The sequence below is a fragment of the Camarhynchus parvulus genome, chromosome 12 (assembly GCF_901933205.1).
Source record: "Camarhynchus parvulus chromosome 12, STF_HiC, whole genome shotgun sequence".
In the NCBI taxonomy this organism is placed as follows: domain Eukaryota; kingdom Metazoa; phylum Chordata; class Aves; order Passeriformes; family Thraupidae; genus Camarhynchus; species Camarhynchus parvulus.
In genome coordinates, this window is record NC_044582.1 from 10,739,499 (window position 1) to 10,763,124 (window position 23,626).

At 43.3% G+C, this 23,626-nt stretch overlaps 1 protein-coding gene across 1 annotated transcript in view; it reads right to left on the reverse strand.

The window, feature by feature from the left end:
* GRIP2 (glutamate receptor interacting protein 2) overlaps positions 1-23,626 on the reverse strand; it is an 80,367-nt gene that overhangs the window by 54,547 nt on the left and 2,194 nt on the right. Inside the window, exons 2-3 of the mRNA XM_030956920.1 lie at positions 3,876-3,956; positions 567-702 (exon numbers count right to left, since the gene is read on the reverse strand). Coding sequence (XP_030812780.1) covers positions 567-702; positions 3,876-3,956 — 217 coding nt within the window. The remainder of the gene's footprint in view (positions 1-566; positions 703-3,875; positions 3,957-23,626) is intronic.

Below are 23,626 nucleotides of genomic sequence, written 5' to 3' on the forward strand. Positions count from 1 at the left end.
AGTGTATGTATTCACAACCTCTCCACTGTTGCTCAGTTCCCATTCATGTAGAGCAATCAGTCAAAAAAAAGCACACCAAGAGCTGTCTGAAAAAAATCCAGCAGGGAAAGAGAAAACATCTTTCCTTTTGCCTGTTTTCTGCAAAATTGTTCAATTACTCTTTCCTTTTTCCTGCTTCTTGGAGCCTTTCTTTGCCCATTTCTTTTCTGAGCCAATAATGTTACTTATACACTCAGTATTCAGAACAGATACAATATTAAACCACTTAGCTTGATCAAGATGTATTGTACCATGCAGCTCTCCTGACAAGGCTGCCTAATTTCACAGAACCACAAATATCCCTACAAAAAATTTCAGAGCATTGCACAGAGCATAGGAAATAACTCAAAATAGAACATGTTCTACTTCCTGAAGCAACAACTTTGAATTCTGGGGCACTTGAAAAAAGGGTCTTGGGTGGCAATGCCAACTACTTTAATTATAACTCTATTCATTCAGTAGCTGGAACATGCAACTATTCCTCTCCATTCCTGCTGTGCTCTCTGCACCCCATTTCCATTTCTCACCTTGCAGCCAGTCCCCCTGGCCTCAGATTAGAGACTCTTGGCTTTCCATCTTTGTCTGTGCCACCTGAAATGGTTAAACCGAGGGTGCTTCCTTCTTTCTTAATCAGCTCCACAATTGTGACCCCTCTGAACTCATCTGAAAGATTGGGAATAAAGACAAACAACTCAGTGGAAGGCACATTCCCCCAATCCCAAGGACACCCTTTTCCTACAGGTAGTGGGAAAGTAGATTTGAGCAACTAGCATGAAGAAAAAGCCTCTGTTTATTTGAAGTTAACTTGTAAAACAGAAGTGTGTCCTGGTAGACCCAGAGCAATGTTTGCATGCAGGTCTGGCAGGCAGGACCAAGGAAGACAAGGCAGAGCATATGGGCTTATGAGAGAGTAAAAACCTTGTGTTTCAAGGTGCTGGAGGCAGTAGAAAAATTCAAAACCAGGGTGGTGGGAGCTCAGCAATGGTCCAGGGAGACCACCTCAGGAACTGTGTTTGATATAGAGTGGGGAGGGCATTAACAGAGCTCTCAGGTGGTTCCAGTTACACAGGAGGAGGATGCTCCTGCAGCCAGGTCCAGATGTGGACCTGCAGTAGCTGCATGAATGGACCAAACAGGGTGGATCCTGAAATACTGTGATTAAAAAACTATCATGGAACATCAGTATAGCTGGAACATACAGAAAACAATGTGGAGAGGGGTGAGATCCTGCCGTCATCAGGGGGTGGAGGGGGAGGCATGACCCTCATTCACTCACAGCAGTTTGGTCACCCATCTGCACTAGTCCAAATCAAACTCCCTCCTAGCACCTCATCTGCAGCTGGAATTGAAGACACAAGTCACTCTGACACCATGACCTGTTCCACATGCACTGCCTGCCACCAGGCACAGGTCCAGGTCCAGGGGATGCCCACCCCACACCTGCTGCACCAGTTCTGCTTCTCTGGGTGCTGCAGGCACTGCACATTTTACCTCTTCTAGTCCAAGACAACACTCCTGTTAGTCCAGCACCTACATACAAGCCCAACCCAGTATTAGTTTTGATCTCATCACAGATCATGGCTGGGTTTTACAAAAACACGTTTCCTAAATTATTCCAGCTTTTGGATTTGGCATGGAAAGGGCAGTAACCGAGCAGAAGAATTAACCCTGGCCTAAGGAAAAGACCAAGAGTTCCAAAGACTTGGCAAAAGGCAGCTCTGCCAATACTGCATACAACAGACCTCACACTCTGATCAAAGGGGGGCAAATAGGACAACATCCACACCTTGTCAGAGCCTCCTCTCAGAGGCTTTTACACAATTTGTCCATAGCACTATCCATCCACCTCCACTATATCTCAGTGTACTCAAATCTTCCATGATTTTACAGGAGGAAACCAGTCACCCTCACACAGGGTGCCTTTCTCCAAGACTGTGAGGAGAAGGTGGCAATGGGCACAGGCAGCACACAACAAACAGCAGCCCCACAGATGTGGACAAAAACCCCATGTTGCAAATGGCCCAGGTACTTGTTTACACAGTAAACTTTACCAGGCTTGAATGAGATGCGCTCTTTGGAGAGGAAACATTTGAAACCTCTTGCACACTGACTTCCAGAGCAAGGCAGGGCACCTTAAATAGCACATTGACACAGAAGATCCATGCTGGTGCAGGGCCTCCTCCATCCATCCAAAACACAGGCTCTATTGGCACTGTAGTGCCTCATCCCCAGCACTTTGCTCCTGTTCAAAGCCACCAGGAGACCAGAAATTGCAGCTCACTTAGAGCCCTGCCATGCACTATCTGTTTTGTAAAGCACTTCCAAGAATAATCTGTGCACTTGATTAATGGGAGTAGGGAACCTCTTTGCAATCCAGCTCCAGTCTGGCAGGCGTTTAGGCACTGCTGGGCACCCATTTAATGTGGCACTGGCAGCTCCTTGTAAAAATGTCAGGTCCATAATACTTCTGCTCTTTAAACTCAGTTTTGATCCCTTGCCAGCTGCAGTAAGTTAATTTTCAATTCACCAACCTGGGAGCCCAGGGGCTGCCAGAACCTTGAGGGGGCTCGCCACCATGCTGGAAAGAACAACATCCAGCACCATCCTGCAAATTTCCTCTCAACTACAGACATGACTGATCAACACAGATGGTGCCACAAGGGGAGATTATTAGCTTTTCAACGAGGTTTAATTTTAATCCTTGATAAGTGTTTAAAATGAGAACTCCCAGTGTGCAATTACCCATTGTTATGGGTTCAAGGAGAAATTACTGCTCCAAAAAAGGCAGATCCCTGAGATCAACCAATCAAGCTCAACCATAAGGAATTTTGACCCATGTTTGTATAAATCTCCTGCACTGTCACAGACCCACGCAGCGTAAAAGTGAGCTGGTTAAGGAGGATCTGGTCCTTCAAGACATAGTCTTTAAGCACTATATATGAGCAGATCTACTGCCATATATGATTGGATTTTGCATCCCAGGGCAGGAAGAGCACACCTGAATTTTTCCCTCCCCATTAAGATGCCTTGAGCTGGGGTTGTTGGATGCACTGGCTCTTGTGAGCCTCTCCCCATCAGGGCGGCCCTACAGTGGTGTATTGCAGTGGTGTGATGCAGAATATTCTGTGGAACAAGTGCTGAATGATGAAGCAATAGCAGAAGGCCCCCACTTCCTCCCCATTACCTAGAACACACTAAACCAACCCTGTGACTGGTCATTAGCAGCCAGAAGTCAAAACCAAGTCCCTGGCTTTCCTAGGAAGGAGATGAGTTGTCCAAGGCAGCCCATCCTGACCTGCTGGAGTGCTGCTGGCACGTGAAGCCCAGTGCCAGCAGAGGCAAATCAGTTACCACTTCTCCACTTCCTCTTCAGCCTCCGGGGTGTTTCTGCTTGGGAAGGTTTATCTCACACAAAAGTTAGTCAGCTGTGACTGACTAAATATCAAAACAAACTTAGCCAGATGTGGGAAATTTGAAGCTTGCCAGACACTGCCAGTCTCCCTCCTTGCTTGATGAGCTCAGCTATGGCAGCATTTCTTCCCTCTCTCCTTTTCTGCTGTTTTCTTCTTTGTGAGTGTCAGACCAGTGCAAGAATAAGTCCTTCCCCAGCCCCCTTGTAACTACTGTCAACAGGCCCACACAAGACAGGGATTGTACCAGTAACATGTCACTCACAGAGACCAGTTACCACCATCCATTTCTGCCTTCCAGCAAAAGCTTGCTGATAGGTGCACCAAAATTAGTGTTTTGAGGGGTTTTACCCATTTTAGGGGTATCCAGGTAAACTGTAATGGAAGCCCCAATGTTTTGGAGCAGGAGCTGATCCCCTCCTTTACCTGGGATGCTTTGCCTCCTGGAGACCAGGGCTGCGTCCATCCCACCAGAGTCCTTGCTCCCCTTTGAGTAAGGGCCATCATCTGTGAGTAAAGCAAACACAGAAGCTGAAATTAGTACCAAAAGCCACAAGCAACTGAACCAGAGCTCTTTAAGAAGTTGTCCTGATGACACCAAAATTGGAATCTCATCTGTATCACAGATTGCAGGCGAGAAAAGACATTGCCAGCCCCAGCTTTGCACGGCACCGTGTAGAGAGGGAAACAGGAAGGCAGCAACTTTATCTGATTTATTCTTCTTGGAGCTAATCTGCTAGGAGAGAACAAAATTCCCTTACTCCTGTAATTACGTGAACAGCTGAGGAGAGAGAAAGCTGGGGCATTCGTATCACAAGTTTCAAGCCTGTCATTATGCTTGTGAAAAAAGTTACGGTGTTTGGAAATGCAGTCATACATCAGGACACTAACAGGGCACTAAATCACTATACTTGAGTGAAATTGCCTATTCTTATAGATCCTATTATTTCAGTCACCTTTTCCAGCTGCTGTTCCAGCCTCTATACAATATAGAGAGCACCGTCTTTTAAATGATTAAAAGGAAAAAAAGCCAGAGTGGAGAGAGAATAGCATTATACACTGTAAATACACTGTCCAGTATAAGCTGAAATTTAAAGCATCTAAATATCTTTGTATTGTCCTATTGGAAGACTGCTACAGAGTTATCACAGAGTTTATCTGCAGAGAAGGCAGCATGCTTTTGCAGATCTCATTTCCATCCATCTAAAATGTCTATTTTTTATGGCATTTCATAAAAAGCTGGCACTTTTCCAACCAATAATCTCCAATAACCATATAGTACCAAGTAACTCCCATTCTCACTGACCACATTCTTGAATTTTTCAGTAGCTGTGAAGGTTTAGAAGCTGTACATGATAGTATAAATACAGGTTATTGAAAACCTTATCCATTTATTCCTGTCCACAGCCCTTAAATAAGTTACGTTTAAGGTACAAAGAAGTTTTTGTTCCACTCCATACAAAATGAAGAAAAATTTTAATGCAGCCTCATTCAAGACAAGGGTCTGTACAGAGTGGACTCAATCCCAATGTTCAGTTTGCTGGCAGCCCATTTTCCCCATAAACAGAAAAGAGATGGTGTCAAATCTTAGTCTCTCTCATCAGGAGGTTTTTCCTGATATTCTGATTTCTCCTCTCTCTGTCAGTCATGTCATCCCTGGCAGAACTGTAGAGTCAGATAACAGGGATGGTTTGGGTGTATAAAGGAAGGTGGCAATTCCCAGGGGAGCAGCAGGACATATCCAACTGCTCTCTGCCCACATTCCCAACCGCTACAGCCACCCTTTATTTCTTTTCCAAATGCAGCAGCACATTGGAAGAGGAATCCTAAAGCTCAGGAAACTCAGCACAAGATTCCTTTTTCAACACCAGAAGTAATCATGCAAAAAGGCAGCTGCAACACACCCTGGGCCACCAGGGCTGGAACTTTTTGCTGGCACTGGAGCATCAGTGTGCCTTTGGTGCCACAGGCCACTGTGGATGGTGAGGACCACCCCAGCATGCAGCTGCCCCCCACAGGAGAGCACTGCTGCCAGCTCTGCCCCAGGTGACGTGCTCAAGACAGCATGGTTCTGCTGTAGATGGGATCCCTGCATTCCTGGGAAACCACACAAGATGGTTCAAAGCCAGCTCCATAATCTGCTGGCAAACTGAAGCAGAGAACCATCTGTTTCACATAAACACACCGCCCCAGAGCAGACAGGCACCAGCACCCTTCTGCGCTTCATTTCCCCATCACAACCCCAACCACTGTTGATAGGAAACCCCAATTCACTACTGTTGCCCTCCCTACCCCAACAGCTGTTGGCAAACATGCCTTGGCTTCCCTTTGAGCAAGAAACCAGGTTGCCTGTGCATTAACAACAGCTTCCAGCAGCAGCCAAGTGGCCAAGAGCAGTGACCTGAGCTACGGGCCCTGCTGGCAAGTAGCAACGCTGCCCTGTGCCGCTGCTCCTGACAGCCACATCAGCCAGCAAATAACCAGCACCACAGCTACCCTTCTCCTATTGCTCCTCCCTTCCAAACTCAGTGGATTATGTGAAAAATGTTTGGGTTTTTCCTCTCATTATCTGGCTAAAACGTTTGAACAGGAAAGGAGGCTGCCACACGTGGCCTGCTGAAGTGGGAACTGGCATTTGCTTGCAGAGCATCCCCTGCCTGTGCACGGCTCTTTGTTCATTTGCAGCCCATTTCCTGCTCTGCCACTCAAGCTGTAATAATGGAGTCACTTTTTATGAACTCTTTTGTTTGTTTGTGCAAGGGGTTACTTTTTTTTTTTTAATAAAGGAACTCCTTTTTGTGCTCTCAGTAATTTCTTCTGCTTAGCACAGCACTGGTTTGGGGGTGAGCCTTGATTGCTCAGTCAGCCAAAATTGCAGCACCAACCCAAGCACTAAAAATCCATGAACCTATCTTCTCCTTAAAATTGGGAAAGTAACTCTCTTTTTAAATCCTGTGCAGGTTCTTTTTGTAAGCAATCCATGCTGGAGCTATTAGAGTTGCATTTATCAAGCTTTTTCTTTCACAGCAAGAGGGCCAGAAATCTTCCAAAAAAAGATTGTGTAATTGATGGTTTTCAAGCAGTGATGGTAATGCTGGCTCTAGACCTTTCAGAAAAGCTCACCAAGTGCATAAGACCCTCAATAAAACTGAGATTGCAACACTTTCCATATATTGATCCCTATATTGATGGGAATCTGTGGCAACATACAAAGTTCCTGTAAGTCTTTGACAAGAGTTTTCACTATTTACATGCCTTACTATTTACATAACACCAGAGAGAAAAGAACTTCTCAGTTCCCCACACCTTCCCACAGAGCTTTGAACTCTCCTCCCCTGCAGAAGCAGCGCAGAACAGTGATACACATCAGTGTGCAGTGTACCATGTACAGTGACAGTAAATAAGAGAGAATCTCCATCTCATTCCTTCAAAACACACTGGACAGATGAAGGAGCAGGAAAAATCTCCATGCTTTAGCTGGGGGGCAGGAATAAAGGACAGTCATGGCAGACTCCACTACCTAGGCAAGCACAGGCACCAGGATCTCCTGACATCAGTCAGATGCCAAGCCAAACTGTTAAAATGAGGGGGAAAAAGCTTCCTTGGAACGAGCACTGATTTAGGAGTTCATTATCCCTGCCTGTGGGGGGGAAAAGGAAAGTTTGGGGTTTTATTCATTTAGAAAACTATTAGTCTCTATTATTAGCAGAGATCACTCCTTAATGAAAATGAGCATTGGCTAAATCAGATTCTGTGACAATTAGACTGCTGTATGCAAGTTGTTCAGATTCCTGGATCACTTTAAGACAGTTCCTGCAGAGAAAGTGCATTAATCTTATGGGAAGACCAAGAGGTAAAACCTCCCATTTGTTTAATGGAAAAAAGACAGTTGGAGACAGTTATTTTGCTACAGGGTAATTGCATTCCTTGTTTAGGGAAATGAATACCAAACCAGCATTAAGAACCAAAAGCTGTTCACGCTAAGGCAAGCCGGTATTTTTTTTTTTTGCTAGAATAAAAGCATGGGGCTGGAAGCAGAAATCCAAATGACTAAAACTAATTGCAATTTGATCCATTTTGAGGAGAGTTAATTCTGTAAGTCAAGGGAGGCATTTATCTGTAATCAGGCAAAGAGCAGCCGAGGGTACACGAGCATGGGTCAGGCAACCAGTGATGATTCAAACTGCAGCTCTGGAGCTCAAACCTCCAGTGCCTGGGATTTTAAAGATCTCTGAGTGCCTGAAGATGCAGACATGTACTTCAAAAACAGACTATAATCATCTAGCTGCATCTTTAGGCATCTCATCACCTTTAAAAAGTTGATATATTATCGGAAGGAGGGGTAGGGGAAAGTGGTATATCCATGCACCCCCATTCTGAATCTGAAATTTGTTTTTAGCTCACACATGACACAGCCCACACTACAGCCGGGCCAGAAGCTGGACCATCATCAAAGGAGGACAGTAACACAACCCTCCCCACCCTCCCCAGGCTAGCATTCCACACGCCAGCAGAGCCAGAGGCATCTCATGCACCAGTGATGGATTTGGGCTGCATTGCAAGGCTGCACCAAACTGTCCCTCCAGCAGAACTCCCCAGGGCAGTCTGGGTTATTTCAGCACCACCACAGAGGGATGGGGACAGCAGCGCCAGTGTCAGCGTCAGCTCTTAACAGGAGCAGCACTGTGGTGGCCTCCCATCTTCAAAGCACTTAGCCTTTAACATGGGAGACAGGCAGATCCAGAGAGCCCAGGACAGGAAAACAAAAAGCCCATTGAATACTGCTACAGACTGCATGATTTCCTGAAACTACTTAATTACAAAATTCACTGCAGAGCAAGAGCTCCTCCCACGCGTTTGCTTCAGACAAGGAGCTGTTTGCATGAAGGATCCCACCTTCCCCAAGCCTTCCTGAGCAGGTGGCTTGAATTTTCTTCTGCCTATCTAAATCTGCAGCTCCTCAGGCCCTTGGAAAATCTGTACATGAATTCACTATAACCAGTACAGCTGCTCAGGTCTTTTCCATCTCTGGAAATACAGGGCTTTGGGTCTGTATCATTAAATGTAAAGAAAATAAATAAATAGAACCCCAAGAAACAGATGAAATGCATCTATCAGTGATCTCTAGACTTCTTTTCCTGGAATACTGGAAAAGTTGAGCTAAAGTATAATCCTGCCCTACATAAAACTAATCCAAGCATACAGCAACAAATACACTAAATCCTTAGACAAGATAGTCCACACTCCTGTGCTTAAAACAAGAAAACAGAAAGTCACTTTTGCTTTAGGATTCTGCGCCACAATTTCATTTTCATCACAGTGATTTTAGCTTGCTGCATTAAAAAAAAAAAAAAATCCCAACCCAACCCTGAAAGGGCCCAGTGTTTCCTCCCTTTTTATTCTTCAGAATAAAAGGGTGGGGTGGGCTTGAAGAATGCCAGTGAAAAACCCAGTGCCCACCACAGTTCTAACCCTTCCCTCAGCCCAGGGCACCTTCCATGTGACTCGCCCACTGCACTAGTCCAAAGTCAAGCAGTGTTTTGAAATGCTTTTCCCTTCCTTTGCACTAGGAAGATTTAAAAAAAATTCCCCTTAAACAGTGAGCTCAGGCTGAAACAGACCAAGTTATTTAGGGAGCAGCTCCTCCCTAATTTCATAAATACATGTATCAACAAATCTAGTAAAAATTGCAGAGGTTGTCTTTTGTAAAGAAAAGCCTCTTATTTATCCCTTTACTGGCAACAAATCCCCTCCCAGCTCATACTCAGGAGCCACCCAGACACAAATGAGAAGTTGGGGAAGTTTCCTCTTAACTTCTCTCATCACAAATTTCTGAGTGAACAGCCCAGGAAAACAGCCATGCTGTACAAGAACCACCCTTGCTGGAAATAAGGCTCTTGCTCCAAAAACAACAAATGAGCTTTATCCCATTTTCCCAGATAATTCTGGGGAAAAAAATTGTTCTCAACCTGCTGCCAGTCCCTGTGCCAGCCCTACAGCAATGACACTGTGTTCCCAACCTGGCCTGGGAACGTGCTCCACAAACTGCAGCTTCTTGTGCCGCCAGAGGTTGTTGTGGCAGCTCTTCCATCCACTTGTGTAGCTGCTGGTCCTGGCTTCTGAGCCAGGAAGAACTTGTCCAAACGTCAAAGATATTCCAAAAGGAAGTTGTACTTTTTAATTCCTTCTCCTCAATAGACACAGCATGAAATTCGTCTCCCCACACCCTCCACATCTCTCCTTCTTTTCTTCTGTATTCATTCACCTACCAACCCTTTTCAGGCATGTACAATTTCATAACACCTGCTGCTGTATTCACAGAAATCAGTTCTAGGAAAATACAATAGCCTATTGTTCAACAGAAACTCCGTGCTTTGTTCTTCTGAGTTTTTTTTTTTTTTAATAAGAATCCAAGATTACTTTTAAAGGAACAATTTGTTTCAAGCAATCATTTTCAACTGAAATGCTGTAGATAATTATTTGCACAGCAGTGGCCTTTATGGGACCAAGATATGAGCCAGAACATGTCTCTGTTACCAAGCAGGTTGGCTTCCAAGGGATATAAAAGCATATTTCTTACCCCCTGCAAGACTGTAGCAGATAACACTGATGGAAGATTCCTGCTTTGCATGAAGATGTGGGAAGAGTTTCTGCTTCTAGTAAACAAGTTTTGTGTGCACAAAACCCATTTAAGCTGACTTTGCAGAAAAGCCAGGCTTTGGTAAGGTTTAACTCACATCAACTTTCACAGGATATTAAACACCTCTCAAGGACTGATCCAAGTCCCATCTGATAAGAATGAATGCTGGACTCAGCTTGCAGTGCCAACATCTGGCGCTCTTCATTGTTTTCATTAAATACATTACATTCCACGGGAAAAAAAAAAAGAAAAAAAACACCACAATTTAAGAATCATTTCTATACCTTGCTACAATGCATTGTTTGTTCTCATTATTGCTTTGGAAGCCAACACAGAGTTACCTTATCTAATCAGCGCATTCAAGGGAGTCTGTTATAGAGGACCTAGAAGCAGTTAAGTGCCACTCAAGCTGTACTGAGAGATGGAAGAAAAATATACTCATAAAAACAAAAAAAAAAAGTTATTAAAAGCAGCTCCTGTTTTTTGTCTCTCCTGGTTTTGTATGAAAGCTAAATTCCCATGCTGTTCATCTACTGTCCTCTGTACCTCTGGAAGTCAGTGGCCAATATCCATCAACATGGAGGGGGGGAGAGAGAGTGCAGCCTGAAAGAGGTTTATAATCTTGTAACTTTCCATAAAATTGTGTTTTGAGTAGAGAAGACTTAAGTTATTGCTCTCAGAAAAGCAAAGAGCTGTTGTGGAAACCAGATCTAGCCCAACTTTCACCACTCATTTTCCCCTGCATGGTAGGGAGGAGACCAGGGGATAGCAGATGCGGAACTGCTGGAAATGAAGCATTCCTTTGCTCTTCTGTTCACAGAGGAGCTTATGTTGTTCTTCTGAAGTAGCCGGTGATTTTGTTTCTTTCATTTAAAAGTATCAGGAATAACTCTTTCCTGATTCCGTGAGGATATGATTTTGTGCATTAAGTTAGGCTTATTAAGAGCTGCTTGAGGGATTTCACACGCTGGATGTTCAGCATAAATAGCTTTTCCCAGAAAAACCCAAGAATCTTCACTTTTATCCATGTCTTCCTAACAATCCTCTAACAACATCAACACCAAGAAGACCCCTCTTCACTCACTGAGCTCTCTCCTGTTCATTTCTTTTCTTAAGTCCCCAGCAAGATTTGCATTTCTAGTGTTAAAAAATAGAAAGAGAGAAATGGAGAGAGACTTCCCTTCCTGCAATCCTTCTCATCCTCCCAGGCATTTTCAGACAGCTTCATCAGTTTATATTTGTGGATGACCCAGTGGCAGAGGAAGCCCTGCAGTGCCTCACCCTCTTGCAGATCATTTGCACACACAGACTCCCACAGAGAATCCACAGTAATTCTGTGCATGAGAGACAAGAGTAGGGCAAAAACCAACTCCATGAAATTATTATTTCTCGATGGTTCTAGTGTTTGAAATTATGTTATTAAAGTTAGAATTTCCAGTCAATCTGGCAATTTCTCTTATTAAGCAGCATAGAGTGTACTGGGGACAGTCCAACACTAAGCTAGAAAGATGAACTATTGCTGATTTATTGATTGTGTTATCTGAACAAACTAACTTTCAAGAGTAAAAATTCAAGAGGAATAAGATACATTTTCAGACTGATCTTTCATGGAAATTATCCAAGTTAGCAATTGTAATATGGTGAGAAATTACCAATAAAGTCTAACATCATTTCCAAGGAAGAATGCTTCACTAGATACAACTGGATTTATTAATCTAAGCAGCAGGCAGCAGTAAATCCTAGCTGGCAAGGGAATCAATTCTCCCTATTAACTCCATGTAAGCTTCCAAACTCTTTCTTAAATATGGAGGTGGATAAGAAATGCAGCCTGCTGAATCCAAACCCTGTGGACTTACCTTCTTTCAAGCTCCAAATGCCAAGCTAAGTGACTGTGGAGTAAAATCAAATAATAAAAGACAGGTCTATTGTGGGTTTCCAATCAAATGAAATTAAGTACTGTCAGTTTATTACACTTCAGCACTCAAATCACTGGTGCCACCTAAGTCTAGAGGCCACTATTACTTACTTCTTTAAAAGCCCTGGAGTTAGTCAAAAAAAGGAAAACTAGGTTTTCTCTAATAAAAACCATCATGAATGTTTTCACTGCACAGGGTTTGGCTCCAAGCTGCCTTCCAACTAAGGCAGCTTGTCAAAAGGCTACACCCTAGCAGGCAAAAGCTTTTATTTTTTGATATCTCAATAGTTGAAGCCAAAAACATTATTAATGTCCATATTAAAATATATTTCATCTTGGTGTCTTGTTGGAGTTTTTATTGTCTTACCTAATGCTGGGGTTGAACTCACAGAGGTCCAGGGAGGAGATGGAGACAAGACTCAAGGGCCATTGGCCATGCCAAGAGCTGGGCACCCTCATGCACATCCTGGGTGGGAACATGAAGCACAAAGCAACAGCTTGGGGGTGACAGAACAGGGAGAAGTCAGGACTTCCATCTTCTGAAGTGGAGATCAATTTGCTGCAGTGATAGTGATAGCAAATTCTTGCACCTATTTTGCTTTTTACAAACTCTCCTTTGATGCCTATTATGATTGTTTTAAAAACGGTACTTGTTGTCTTTCATCCTCCAAGATCTTACAAAAGAATTGTTAAATCAAGAGGCTGTTAACTGTCCAGGGAGCAAAGGAGTTTAAGACGTACAAGGTAGGGCTGTACTGAAGAGAAGGGAGAAGGCAATCTGGTCTGGTGTGTGAGCCTGGCAGGAGAGCACAGAATCCTTTAGGGCAGAGCTAGAGAGCCAGAATTTGAGAAGGGAAGCTATAGATGCATCCTAGATGTTGGAACACGTGCATGTCCTCTCTTTCCACTGAATGCAAAGAATTAACCACCCGGACATTGTGTTACAGAGTGTCTTGGCATGATGGATGGACATCTTTCTCAGAAGCATTTGGCAGCCCTCAGGCAATTCAGAGGATGGTTCACAGGAACTAAGATCTTTGACCTGTGTTATGCAGGGAGTGAGACTAGATGTTGAATGGCTCAGTCACAACCCAGTCTTACAAAAAAACCCAAAACAAAACAGGTGAAGGTGCCATTTGGGATTAAATTGGCTGAAAAGAAATATCACAGTTCAGTGAAAGAGTAATCTTTGCCCTTAAAAAATATTTTCTGCAGTTTTGACCAGCTCAAAGCTGAAGATCCCACCTCAAATGAAGCAGAAGAATACATCAATATTACTGCAGCAGAGACAAAAAGCAATGACTGACAGGGTTCCCAGAGCTACATTTTTTATGGTGAAAAGATGTTTAATTTCAAACAAAGGAAAACTGGAAAACCAACTTCCAAATGTATACCTGGATAGGAAGTAAAAAAAAACAGAACACGAGTTCTGATATAGAAGCAGGAGTAATGAAAACTATCACTGGATATCCTGGAGTTTGTAAATTAGAAGCTTGAGACAACAGTTTTTAATTCTGGGCTCTGCTACAGACAGATAACTTTCCCAGTTCAGCAGGCAAATTGTCGAGAGCAAATCTCTTGTGACAGGCAGTAGACAAAGCAAAGGAAAAACCACTGGATTCTTCACCAGACAGGGAAGATGAGGTGGCAAAAAGACATTGTGCCAACATTCAGCCTCGTAATCCTTTACAAAGAGGGACTTAGCTACAGTTGTAATGCCTTTTTTTGTCTTATTTCTATAATACTTTAAAGAGAGTCCTTGTTACAAAAGTAAATTATCTGCCTCAAAGAGCACATGCAAAATTTTAGCATCTCTAAACTTAGAGCAGTCCATGTGGAGACCAACTGAAGAGAGGTAAAGCAAGCTTAAGGAAACCTTTTAGAAAACACAGCTCCTTAGATGAGTTGTGAAAAGCCCCTTCTTTTTGCTTCTGGAAAAGAAAATCACATCTTGCTTCCCTGCTGATCTCATCCGTTTGACATAAGCAACACTTGTACCAGCAAGATATAACAAGGGGTGGGCAAGGGGAGCCCAGGAGAGGTTTTTCAAGGAAGGTCACCCTACCACATATCCAGGTTAGCAGCCTCTCTCTACTCCCAATTACAAGTCTGCTCTGACTCAGAAGAAAGGCATAGAAAATTAAATGAAGGATCGAATCTGGGAGATTTACAGTGGCAGTTCAAGAGGTGGCTGAGATTGATACAGGTCCATGTGGGGTATGTGTCAATCTCAGTGCCAAAAGCAATAAGAAAACCCTTGCAAACCACAGGAAAACAAAAACAGCACAACAAAACAAAACAAAACAAAACAAACCACTGGCAAATCAGGCAACAGAAGAGGTGCATTTCAGGGCAGTAACATTTAACAAAAGCATGAGCCAGGGATCAAGGTGTGAAGTGAGCAAATAGATTCAGGTAAAACATCTCCAACAGCTTTTTGCATCCTCCCATGGGCCAGTGCACTAAGGCATCTCACAGCCAGGTTTGCCAGCAATAGGGTGATGCCCCAGCTGGAGCCCCCAGCTCACAGGGCAGTCCCCAAGGTTTGGGAACCTATTTTAGCACTGCAAAGACAGCTGGTGCTGCAGGAAGGTGACATCACAGAGGAAGACATTTAATGCAGTAGGTGGCAAATCAGGTGCTTTATCCCAGATTTGCACTGCATTTTGATGCAAAGTGCTTAAAAGCCAGTGGGAGTCAAAAATTCAGGAAGAAATTCCAGACAGCATTAACTATTTTAAAAGAAAGATTTCTGGCATCCCATTTAGACTTGTTTCCAGCTTATCCATGAAGCTCTGCTAAACCTTACTAAGACTTAATTCCCATAAATGTGATTCTCCCTCAGTGTTCAGCTAAGTAGCAATGTTTCAAAAAAAGTAAATACCAAATCGTGGGAGTTGGATTATTCATTCATGCGGTAAAAGCCATTATATATTAATACATACAGATGTTCCCACTTCAGGACTGATCTAAACATATGTAGATTTTAGACTCTGACACACAAACCATTTCTTATGCAATGGCCCATGTATGAGCCCAGGCTGATTTATCCTAGACTGTGTCAGGAGGATTCATGGGAGCTGTGTGAGAGATGGAATAAGCTTATAGCTAAATGACTAAAGAAAGAGTAAGCAAGAGCCTCACTTAAAATGAAAGGAAGGAGGGAGAAGGAGCAAAATCGAAGAGTCAGGGAGTATCAGATTTAGCAGGACAACAAGATGAAATATGAAAGTTCCAAAGCTCCAAGTTATTTGACGTTGGAACTGGTGCAGCCTGATCTCATCAAACCAGCTGTTAAAAATTTGCCTGAATTGCCCATTAAATCTTGCTTTCAGCAAGCTCAGCTCTTGTGTTTGCCCATTTCTTGCTTCCCATTAAGCCTTGACTTGGCTTCAGACTCTGCCAACCTGCCGGCCTCCAAACAGGCTGATGTCAAAGATCAGCACAGCACCACTTCAATGAAAGCAAGCATCTGTTCAGTATGAAAGATGGATGAGACCCTGCTCCAGCAGAGTTTTTAATGTATTCCAGCTGTTTCCCATGGCTGCCTTAATGCAAACTGCTGTGTGGTTTCCAATTCTTTTATATCACACAGGTGAAACAAAACAGGTGGAGAACCCAGTCTCAACTTCAGCCAGCACAAGAATTCACAAAAGACATGGAAACGTCTGGTGAAATTCAGAACAAAATGCTGCAAGCTGTGCTCTGTGACCCTCTGAAAAGCTCACAAAGATGCTTCTTGTGAGTACCTGTAAGCCAAGACAACCTTGAAATTTTCACATGGAAATTCTGCTCTATGAAGAATTCACGCCCCATAGTTCTGTGGGTCAGTTTTCCCTTGGCCTTTTTTGAAATCCAAAACCGTGGCAATCAAAGGATTAGCCAGGAGCAAGGTATGCCCACAATGAGCCTCAGGTTGGGAAATGGGGACACTGGTTAAAACAGCACTTGCAATTTGGTGAGAGTCCCAGCTCTCCCAACCATCACAAACGCCAGAGGCACTGGCAGACTCATGCCTAGGACTGAGGAAAAGTCAGTTTTGCATTGCCCCAGGCAGACACCTGCTCCCCTTTGAACAAGGGAGGGGAACCTGGATAAGAAGGGGAGAGGCACAGGAGCTCTCCCAGGGCTGGGCTGAGCAGCTCCAGCAGCACAGCTCCAGCTGCACCCCAAACCTGCCCTCTCCCCACACACCACAACCCAAGGCCAGGCAGGTGTGCAGCAGAATGAGGCTACATCTGAAAAGATGCAACACACACCTGAATGGTTGCTGCTGGGAGTTTTAAAGCTTACAGACAATAGGAAGTAGCAATGAACTTGGGAAAATTCAGGTGTAGCTAAGACTGTAGAGTCTTGGGAAGAGAGAAGATGCATGTGACAGCCTTTCTCCAGGCAGGAGCACAGACCATTAAATGTAATGCTTCACATTATGCTTCCAAATACCCACTTAATTTTGATTCAACAAGGCACTTGTGCTAATAAAAATTAAAACCAGCAGGTTCTGCAGAGTGTGTAATGGATGTGTGGAAGAGCTGCATGCGCAGGTAGATCTAAAATTAACTATGAATACTAAACCTGACTACTTTCTGGAGCAGTCTGGAGAAGTGTATGTCAGTGGACTGGCATCCACTGCAAAAACTTGGATGCCAGTCCTTGGCAGGGTGCTGTGCAAGTGCCCATCCAGCCCCTCACCTTGCCAGGGGTCCTCAGGATTGTGGGGCGACATCCCTCCACGAGGTATCTCCCATTCACACCTCTCTAACCTCCAGATAGAGTCTGGATTCTCCAAAGGCAAATATTGCCATAAGTTTACCTCTTGCCACTGCATGCCAGAACCAAAGGCAGCTGCTGATGATACATTTGCACCAGTTTCACACAAGTATGGATGTCTGTGTGTCCACACTGCTGCAGGAGAGCTGAGTGTGTGCTCAGGGAGGTGAGGGGGAAGAGATTGTCTCAGTGAATGTCAGATACACCAGGTCCATTTAATGACTAAACACACATGACTGTTTGCTTATAAAACACAGTGTCACATAAATCTGCTAGGAGCTAATTGCCTATTATAGCTCATGACGCTACTGGAGTCAGCTGCTGAATTATAAAGGGTCCTTTACAAAGGAGGGAAAGCCAGTGGAGCTCTGCTTGCCCGCCTCCACCAGAGTTTCCAAACATTTTGTTTTCCAGTTCCTGTAAGGTGAATGCTTAGCCCTCCTCTAAGTGATGGGGCCCCTCTGCCAAGCTTGCTTGAGTGAAAAGGTTTGGGATAAATTGAAATACAGTGGGGAAGAGGAGTTTCTTTGATTCTTTTTTGAAATTATTATTATTATTATTATTATTATTATTATTATTATTATTATTATTATTATTAATAATAATAATAATAATAATAATAACAACAACAACAACAGAATTTTCTCTGTTGTCTCAAGCCTCTTGTCCAGCCTCACAAATCATGGCACCTATCTCTTGGCAGTCTCTGCAGCCAGCCTAGAGCTGGGTAGTATTTGCCACCACCTTGATGGCAGCAATCACCTCCCATGGCCTGGCTACAGCAGCAAGGAGCAGGAAAGGGCAGGGAGAAGATCCACATGCTGCCCAGCACGGAGAGGCAAGGGAGCAATGGACCATAGAGTGAGACCTGGGTTTGGAGGAAAGTAGGAAGCAATGAGTGAATGAAGCAATGAGCACCCTCAGTCTCTGAGCTCTTCTAACTTCACTCTGATTTTAACTCCACAGGTACAAGGTTTACAAGTCACCTGGGCTGTCTGATCCAGATCTGCACATCCTTGAGCATCTTTCCACTGATTCCAAGCATAGCTCTGTGGCTCTATCCCAGGACCCCACGTAGTCCATTCCTTCTTCAGACTCACATCCCCCTGATTCCCCTGCATGGCTTCACTGCTGCAGAGGCATCAGCTGAGGCTGACCCTGCAGAGATGGTGCCCCAAGATCCCCCCTGCTCCTGGGGGCTGCTGGGCTGCAGTTTGGAGGCATTCTGGGGGCAGGAGCAGCAGAGCACAGGGTCTCATGGCAGGAAGAAACAGGATCTCTTTATACAGTGGGTTGTATGGGAAATGCATTACATTACTGAAAAAAAAAACCCTTAGCAAAATACATACCTTCATCTGATGCCAAGAGTTTAATCCTACCCAAATGGCACCACATTCCATAAAGAAATTATCCTCTATAAATCACTGGGCAGGAGCAGGCCACTTCCTCACATTTCAGGGTGAAGGATTCACTGCAGTAAGGACCCTGTATGGACCAGCCATCATGCCCACGAGGGAAAAGGAGGAGATCTCCACTGAAATCTGATGGAGAAGCAAATTTATTGCTGCAGTATCTCTACCATGTGGGCTGGTGGCACAACAGTGGGAACTGCTGGAGGTCTGACTGAGACCCTCATCATTTGTATGGTCATGCATGTGGTTGCTCAAAGACTGAGGAGCAGATCCATGACTGAAGTTGGCTATTTGGTTGGAAAAGCAGATGTCTGGAGCTGTGCCATCCCACCCTCAGCCTCAGGTGAGAGCTCCCATAGGGCAGGGGCTGAGAGTGCTGGACCTCTGGGCTCCCCCACTGAGATGGCTCTGAGGAGGGACAGAACTTGGAAGGGAAGAATTATTTGGAGTCCCAAACAAGTTAGTTTACTCAATCTCTGCAAACAACTTGGCACATGACCTCCAAAACAGAAGAACACACCAGATCAGGGACCTACATCCCTACTTTGGGAAAGAGGAAGATGCAATGATGCAGAAGAATGCAACAAGTCCTGTTTTCATCCACACACCTGGCAGCAGGGAGCCAGATCATACTCTTTCCAGCACAAGTTCTTGCCTCCCAAGACAAAAGCATGTTTATGCTTTTGAAACTGCTCCCCAGACCTTCTCATCAGTGCTGTTCTCCCCAGACCTGAGCCAGGTCCTACCTCAAAGCTTCATTATGATAAACCACAAAAGTGTTGACTATATATTAAGGCTGGAAGTTGGAGTACTGCTGGGAAGAAAACCTCAATGCCTTCACCTTGCTAACATGAACCTGCACAGTAAGAAACAGAGCAGTTGTGAGGAGTGATGAAGTGGATCATCTGTTCATCCCTCAGCTACACTAAATAATTTACAGGGCCGTTTTGGGACTGACATGCAAAGCAGTTTAACAATGATTTAACAAAAAAGTATGAGATTCCATCTTTTCATCATTTCCAGGTGTTGAGATCAATTTACTTCAGAGCAATTTTAATTTCTGGGCCTTTCTTTTCCCTCCTCCCCACAAAACCTGCAGCTGCCAACTATGCTGGCATCTACAGCAGCTAGGAAACTAATTTCCCTGTGAAGCAAATTCTTCCAGGATGAATTGAATGAAGGCAGAGCTCATAATTGCACATTACTGAAAACATTTCTGATAAAAAATGGGGAGATATTTTTATCCACATCTCCAGTTGAAAATTGCTGGAAAAGATGCTTTTGAAAAGCCATCATCTCCAAGCATGTAATTATCAGATCCTTGAACAAAAACACACGGTCAAAGGAAAAAAAATACTTCCATTGAAATAAAAAAATCGGGGGTGGCAATTGTTAGGAATGGAGGGAGAGAAATTCTTCATCCTGTGTGATTTTGCACATTTCAAGTTACTAGACTGATTTATAAATCCACAGATTAATAAACTTGGTGGCTAAGAACATCAAGCTCAGTTAGTAATTTTTTTTGCTGTTGTTATGAACAGAATAATAATAATAATAATAATATTATAAGATACAAAAAATCAGAAGCAGACTAGCAGTCAGACTGTCACAGACCCAGAATTTCCTAATGCCCACACAAGCACGTTTGTCTTGAAACCAAATTCTGCCACCTTGAATAGACAGGCGTACAATGACCTGGGGGCCCCATCCTATCAAGACTTAAGACCATGCCTACCCTGATGGGATTACTCACACGCTAAAATTTATGCAGTAGCTGAACCGACAGCTGAAAAGAGCCTTAAATGTTCTTATGCCTGGTAGCATTTCATTGTCAATTGATGAACATTGCTAAATTTTTTTTTGCTCTACTTTTTCCTCTCCAGTTCTGCATTAGCACATCTTTCTGATTATTATTACATGTTAGATTTAATTGTTTCTTTTATTTGCAACACCTACACATGCCTACACACAAAAGCAGAGGTGCTCTTCCCTCCAAGTTGCCCAATACCTTTTTTTAACCTTCTGGGTAAAATTCCATGATTTCCATCCTTGAGTTAGGTGGATAGTATCACAAGCAGTAAACATTGACATCCGCACACGATCAATTTTAACAGTCCATTTTCAAAAGAAATCAAATCCTACATGCCCTAACATATGCAAGCACTTTGGCAGTGCAGTTACCCTTGGCTTCCATGGATTAATAAAACAGAACAAACATCATAAAGAACAATGATCTTAGATACAAAGCCAAAAGCAACACTTGACACAGCACATGCAACTCAGTCCCCTTCTATGGGTCACTCTAAGCCAGAGGGAACCTCTTCCAGTGGCAATGAAATTTTCTTAAGCAGGGTGGCAGGGAGGTTAATTCCTGGGCTGGAAACTGGACTCCAACACTCAACACTGGAGAGAAAACCTCTATAATAGTTGTCCAGCTGACACTGTGGACCAACATTTGTATCAAATCTCCCTAGTCTTTGCACTGAAAAACATCCCTCTCATACTCATCCCTCCTCATACTGGAGGAGAAAATCTGAATTTAAAAAATTGTTTCTATGGGCCATGAAAAGCTGTAGGATATTACTTTCATCTGTTTTCTTCTATAAAAGAGCAATTTCAGTAGAATGGGTAATCTCTAGAAAAGAGCAAGAATTCATTTTGACAGCACAGATCAGCTCATTTATACTTAAAAGTTTAGTCAACAAAACTTTAGAGACCTGGTCACCAAAGTCCTAAAGCCATCAGGAGGTTTCCATAAGAACCTAAGGAGGAGGGGGTAAGAGATCACAAGGCTGAAGAATAAAATGCAATGTTCAGTTTAAAAAAACCAAACCAAAACAACATGCTACCAGAGTGGGGGCGAGAGAATGACAAATCCATCACCCTCTCTTTCAGTTCCTGGAGCTGACTGTGTGTGAGCTGTTAACACCAAATGAGGAGGACTAACTGCAAACCTGGATCTACCACAAATAAGTCATGCCCACTCAATTGCTTTCCATATGAGAGTAACATTTCTGGATAGACAGAAAATGCAAGTTGCTATATCTCAATTTTAGAAACGCTTCTGACACTGTTTCACATGCTATTTTTGTAAGTATGTTTGGGAAGCAGGATACAGATGATTATGAAGTGTATGCAAAACTGATTGGAAAACCACACACTGAGAAAATTCATCAGTTGTTCACAATCAGGAGGGAAAGATGTATTAAATGAAGTTCTGTGAGGACCCTCCACCAGCCTGGTATGGTTCCTCTAAATTTTTCCTCATAAGTTTTCTCTAAATGACCTGATGGTTGCAGAGATCTTATGAAGTTTACTGACAGCCACAAGGCATGAGGGACTGGAGGCAGGTTGGGAAGTAAATTTTGAACCCAGAATGACTCATACATGAAAGGACAGATGTACAATTTGGTAGAGGGGCATGCAAGTTACCATACCCAGGCAGGAAAAATCTAATGAATGAAGGATAGGGAAAAACTATCAAAGTGACAGCAAGGACTCTTCAGATACTGTGGGCTGTAAACTAAATGTAAATCCACAGTGCTATGTCATATGCAAGAAGAGCTAACACCCTGCTACAAGCAAGGTGGATATAGTCTACAAAATCTGTGAAATCATCCTTTTATTTTACTCAGCACTGATAAAGGCCTTGGCTTGAATACAGTCCCCAGGCTTGGGTGCCACAGCTCGATAACAATGTGACCCAGCTGGAGTTCATTCAAGTTGAATCAGTGCAGGCTGGTCAGACATCTGCAAGACCACAACTTCTGTGGCTGGGGGGAGAGATGACTTGTCTATGCTAAAAAGAAGACAGGGAGGAGGAAAAAAAGTATTATTACTCTCTTCAGGTATTTGGACGTGATGCACAGAGGGAAAGGAGTAATCTGTCATCTGTGTTTGGTTGGAATACAAAAGCACTGAAATTACAAGTAAGCAAAGCTTTTCCTTAATATTTCAGAGTCCTGAATTAATTTGAGCTGATGCAGTGTTCCTAGATTGGATATATTCAAATGCAATGTGGATAGGTGATATCACAGGTATGGCCGATACTATCTCAAGGCAGAGGAATAGCACAAACTCTCACTGCCCAGTTTTGGGTCAAGGAAATTAAAATCAATGATTCAGACACAGAGATGTTTGTCTTGGTACACACACCCCAGTTAGTTTTTCTCTTAATCTTTCATTTGGCTGCAACTGAGGAGGCAAAGCTGACAAGTGACGTAAGCAGCCTGATGAGCAGGACTTGTATTAAATAGCACTATTGTGATGAATTCTTCAATAACAAAGATAAAATCTTTCTTCCTAGGAGATTTATCTATGAAGATTTCCTCCTGTCTTATTCTTGCTCCTTACATTAGTTTTCTATCCCTTTCAGGCATGTTTTTTTCTATTCTTTCCCCTGCTTATTTGGTAAGCAGTGAGACAAGGGAGCTGATCCTTTGAAAACTGAGAGCAGGAAGGGGCAGAGATCTATTAACAGGTCTCATTTTCTGGCCATTCCCATCCTGCAATAAAGGGTGCAGTTTGCCAATCTGGAAAAAGGACAGGAAATTCTGTTCTCTTTGGTCTGCAGAGAGTCCATCTCATGCTAAATGCATGGCTTCTAATGGCAACAAAAAAAAAAGCACACCTAGAACCAAACAACAAACCCAAACAGAAAAGCACTGAACATCTTCATTCATCTACCATCTTTATTCTTCCTTTGCCTTCTCTACAAATTGTATTTTTAAAAAACCAAAAATAATTAAGTCACCCAAATGGATACATCTGAAAGACAAATGGTCTTATGAAGTGTCTGTGCTGTGCTGAATTAACATTTGACATGGGCTGGTTTGGGATGGGATCTTCAGTGTGTGACTTGGAGCAGCACAAAGGAGATTCAGTGAGTTCTGTTGCTCTGCCCATTTCTGCAGTAATCCTGCAGTAAGGACTAACTGAATGTGAAGTTTGCTAGAGCAAAACATAGAGGATGTTCCTGGACTTCAGAAAGGCCATAAAGGATTTCAGGGAAGTCCTCCAACAGCAGGATTACAAAGGCTCTTGTGGAAATACAATCACCCTGCTAGCAGCAGAACCACTCACTCTAAATAGAAAATAAACACCACCTCCCATAAAACATCACTGCTACTTTGAGTTTTCCAACTCTTCCATTCTGACGGACACACAAAATCTCTCTATAATTAAAATGTCCCATCAAAAAATGTCTGAAAGCAACTGACAGAAAGAAAAGAAATCACCAATACCCTAATGGTGGTGGGCCCAAAAAGCACTTCTGAAATGTTTGGATGCTTCTTTGAAACAATCCATTTGGTTTTGCCTATTTCACCTAAAATGCTAAAATGAGTGGTAAGATTGCAATTCCCTTCATTGCTTCCATTCTAGACTTCCAGAAAGCATTCCCATGAAAGCCATGATCTTGGTCCTCAGGAGCACCACAAGC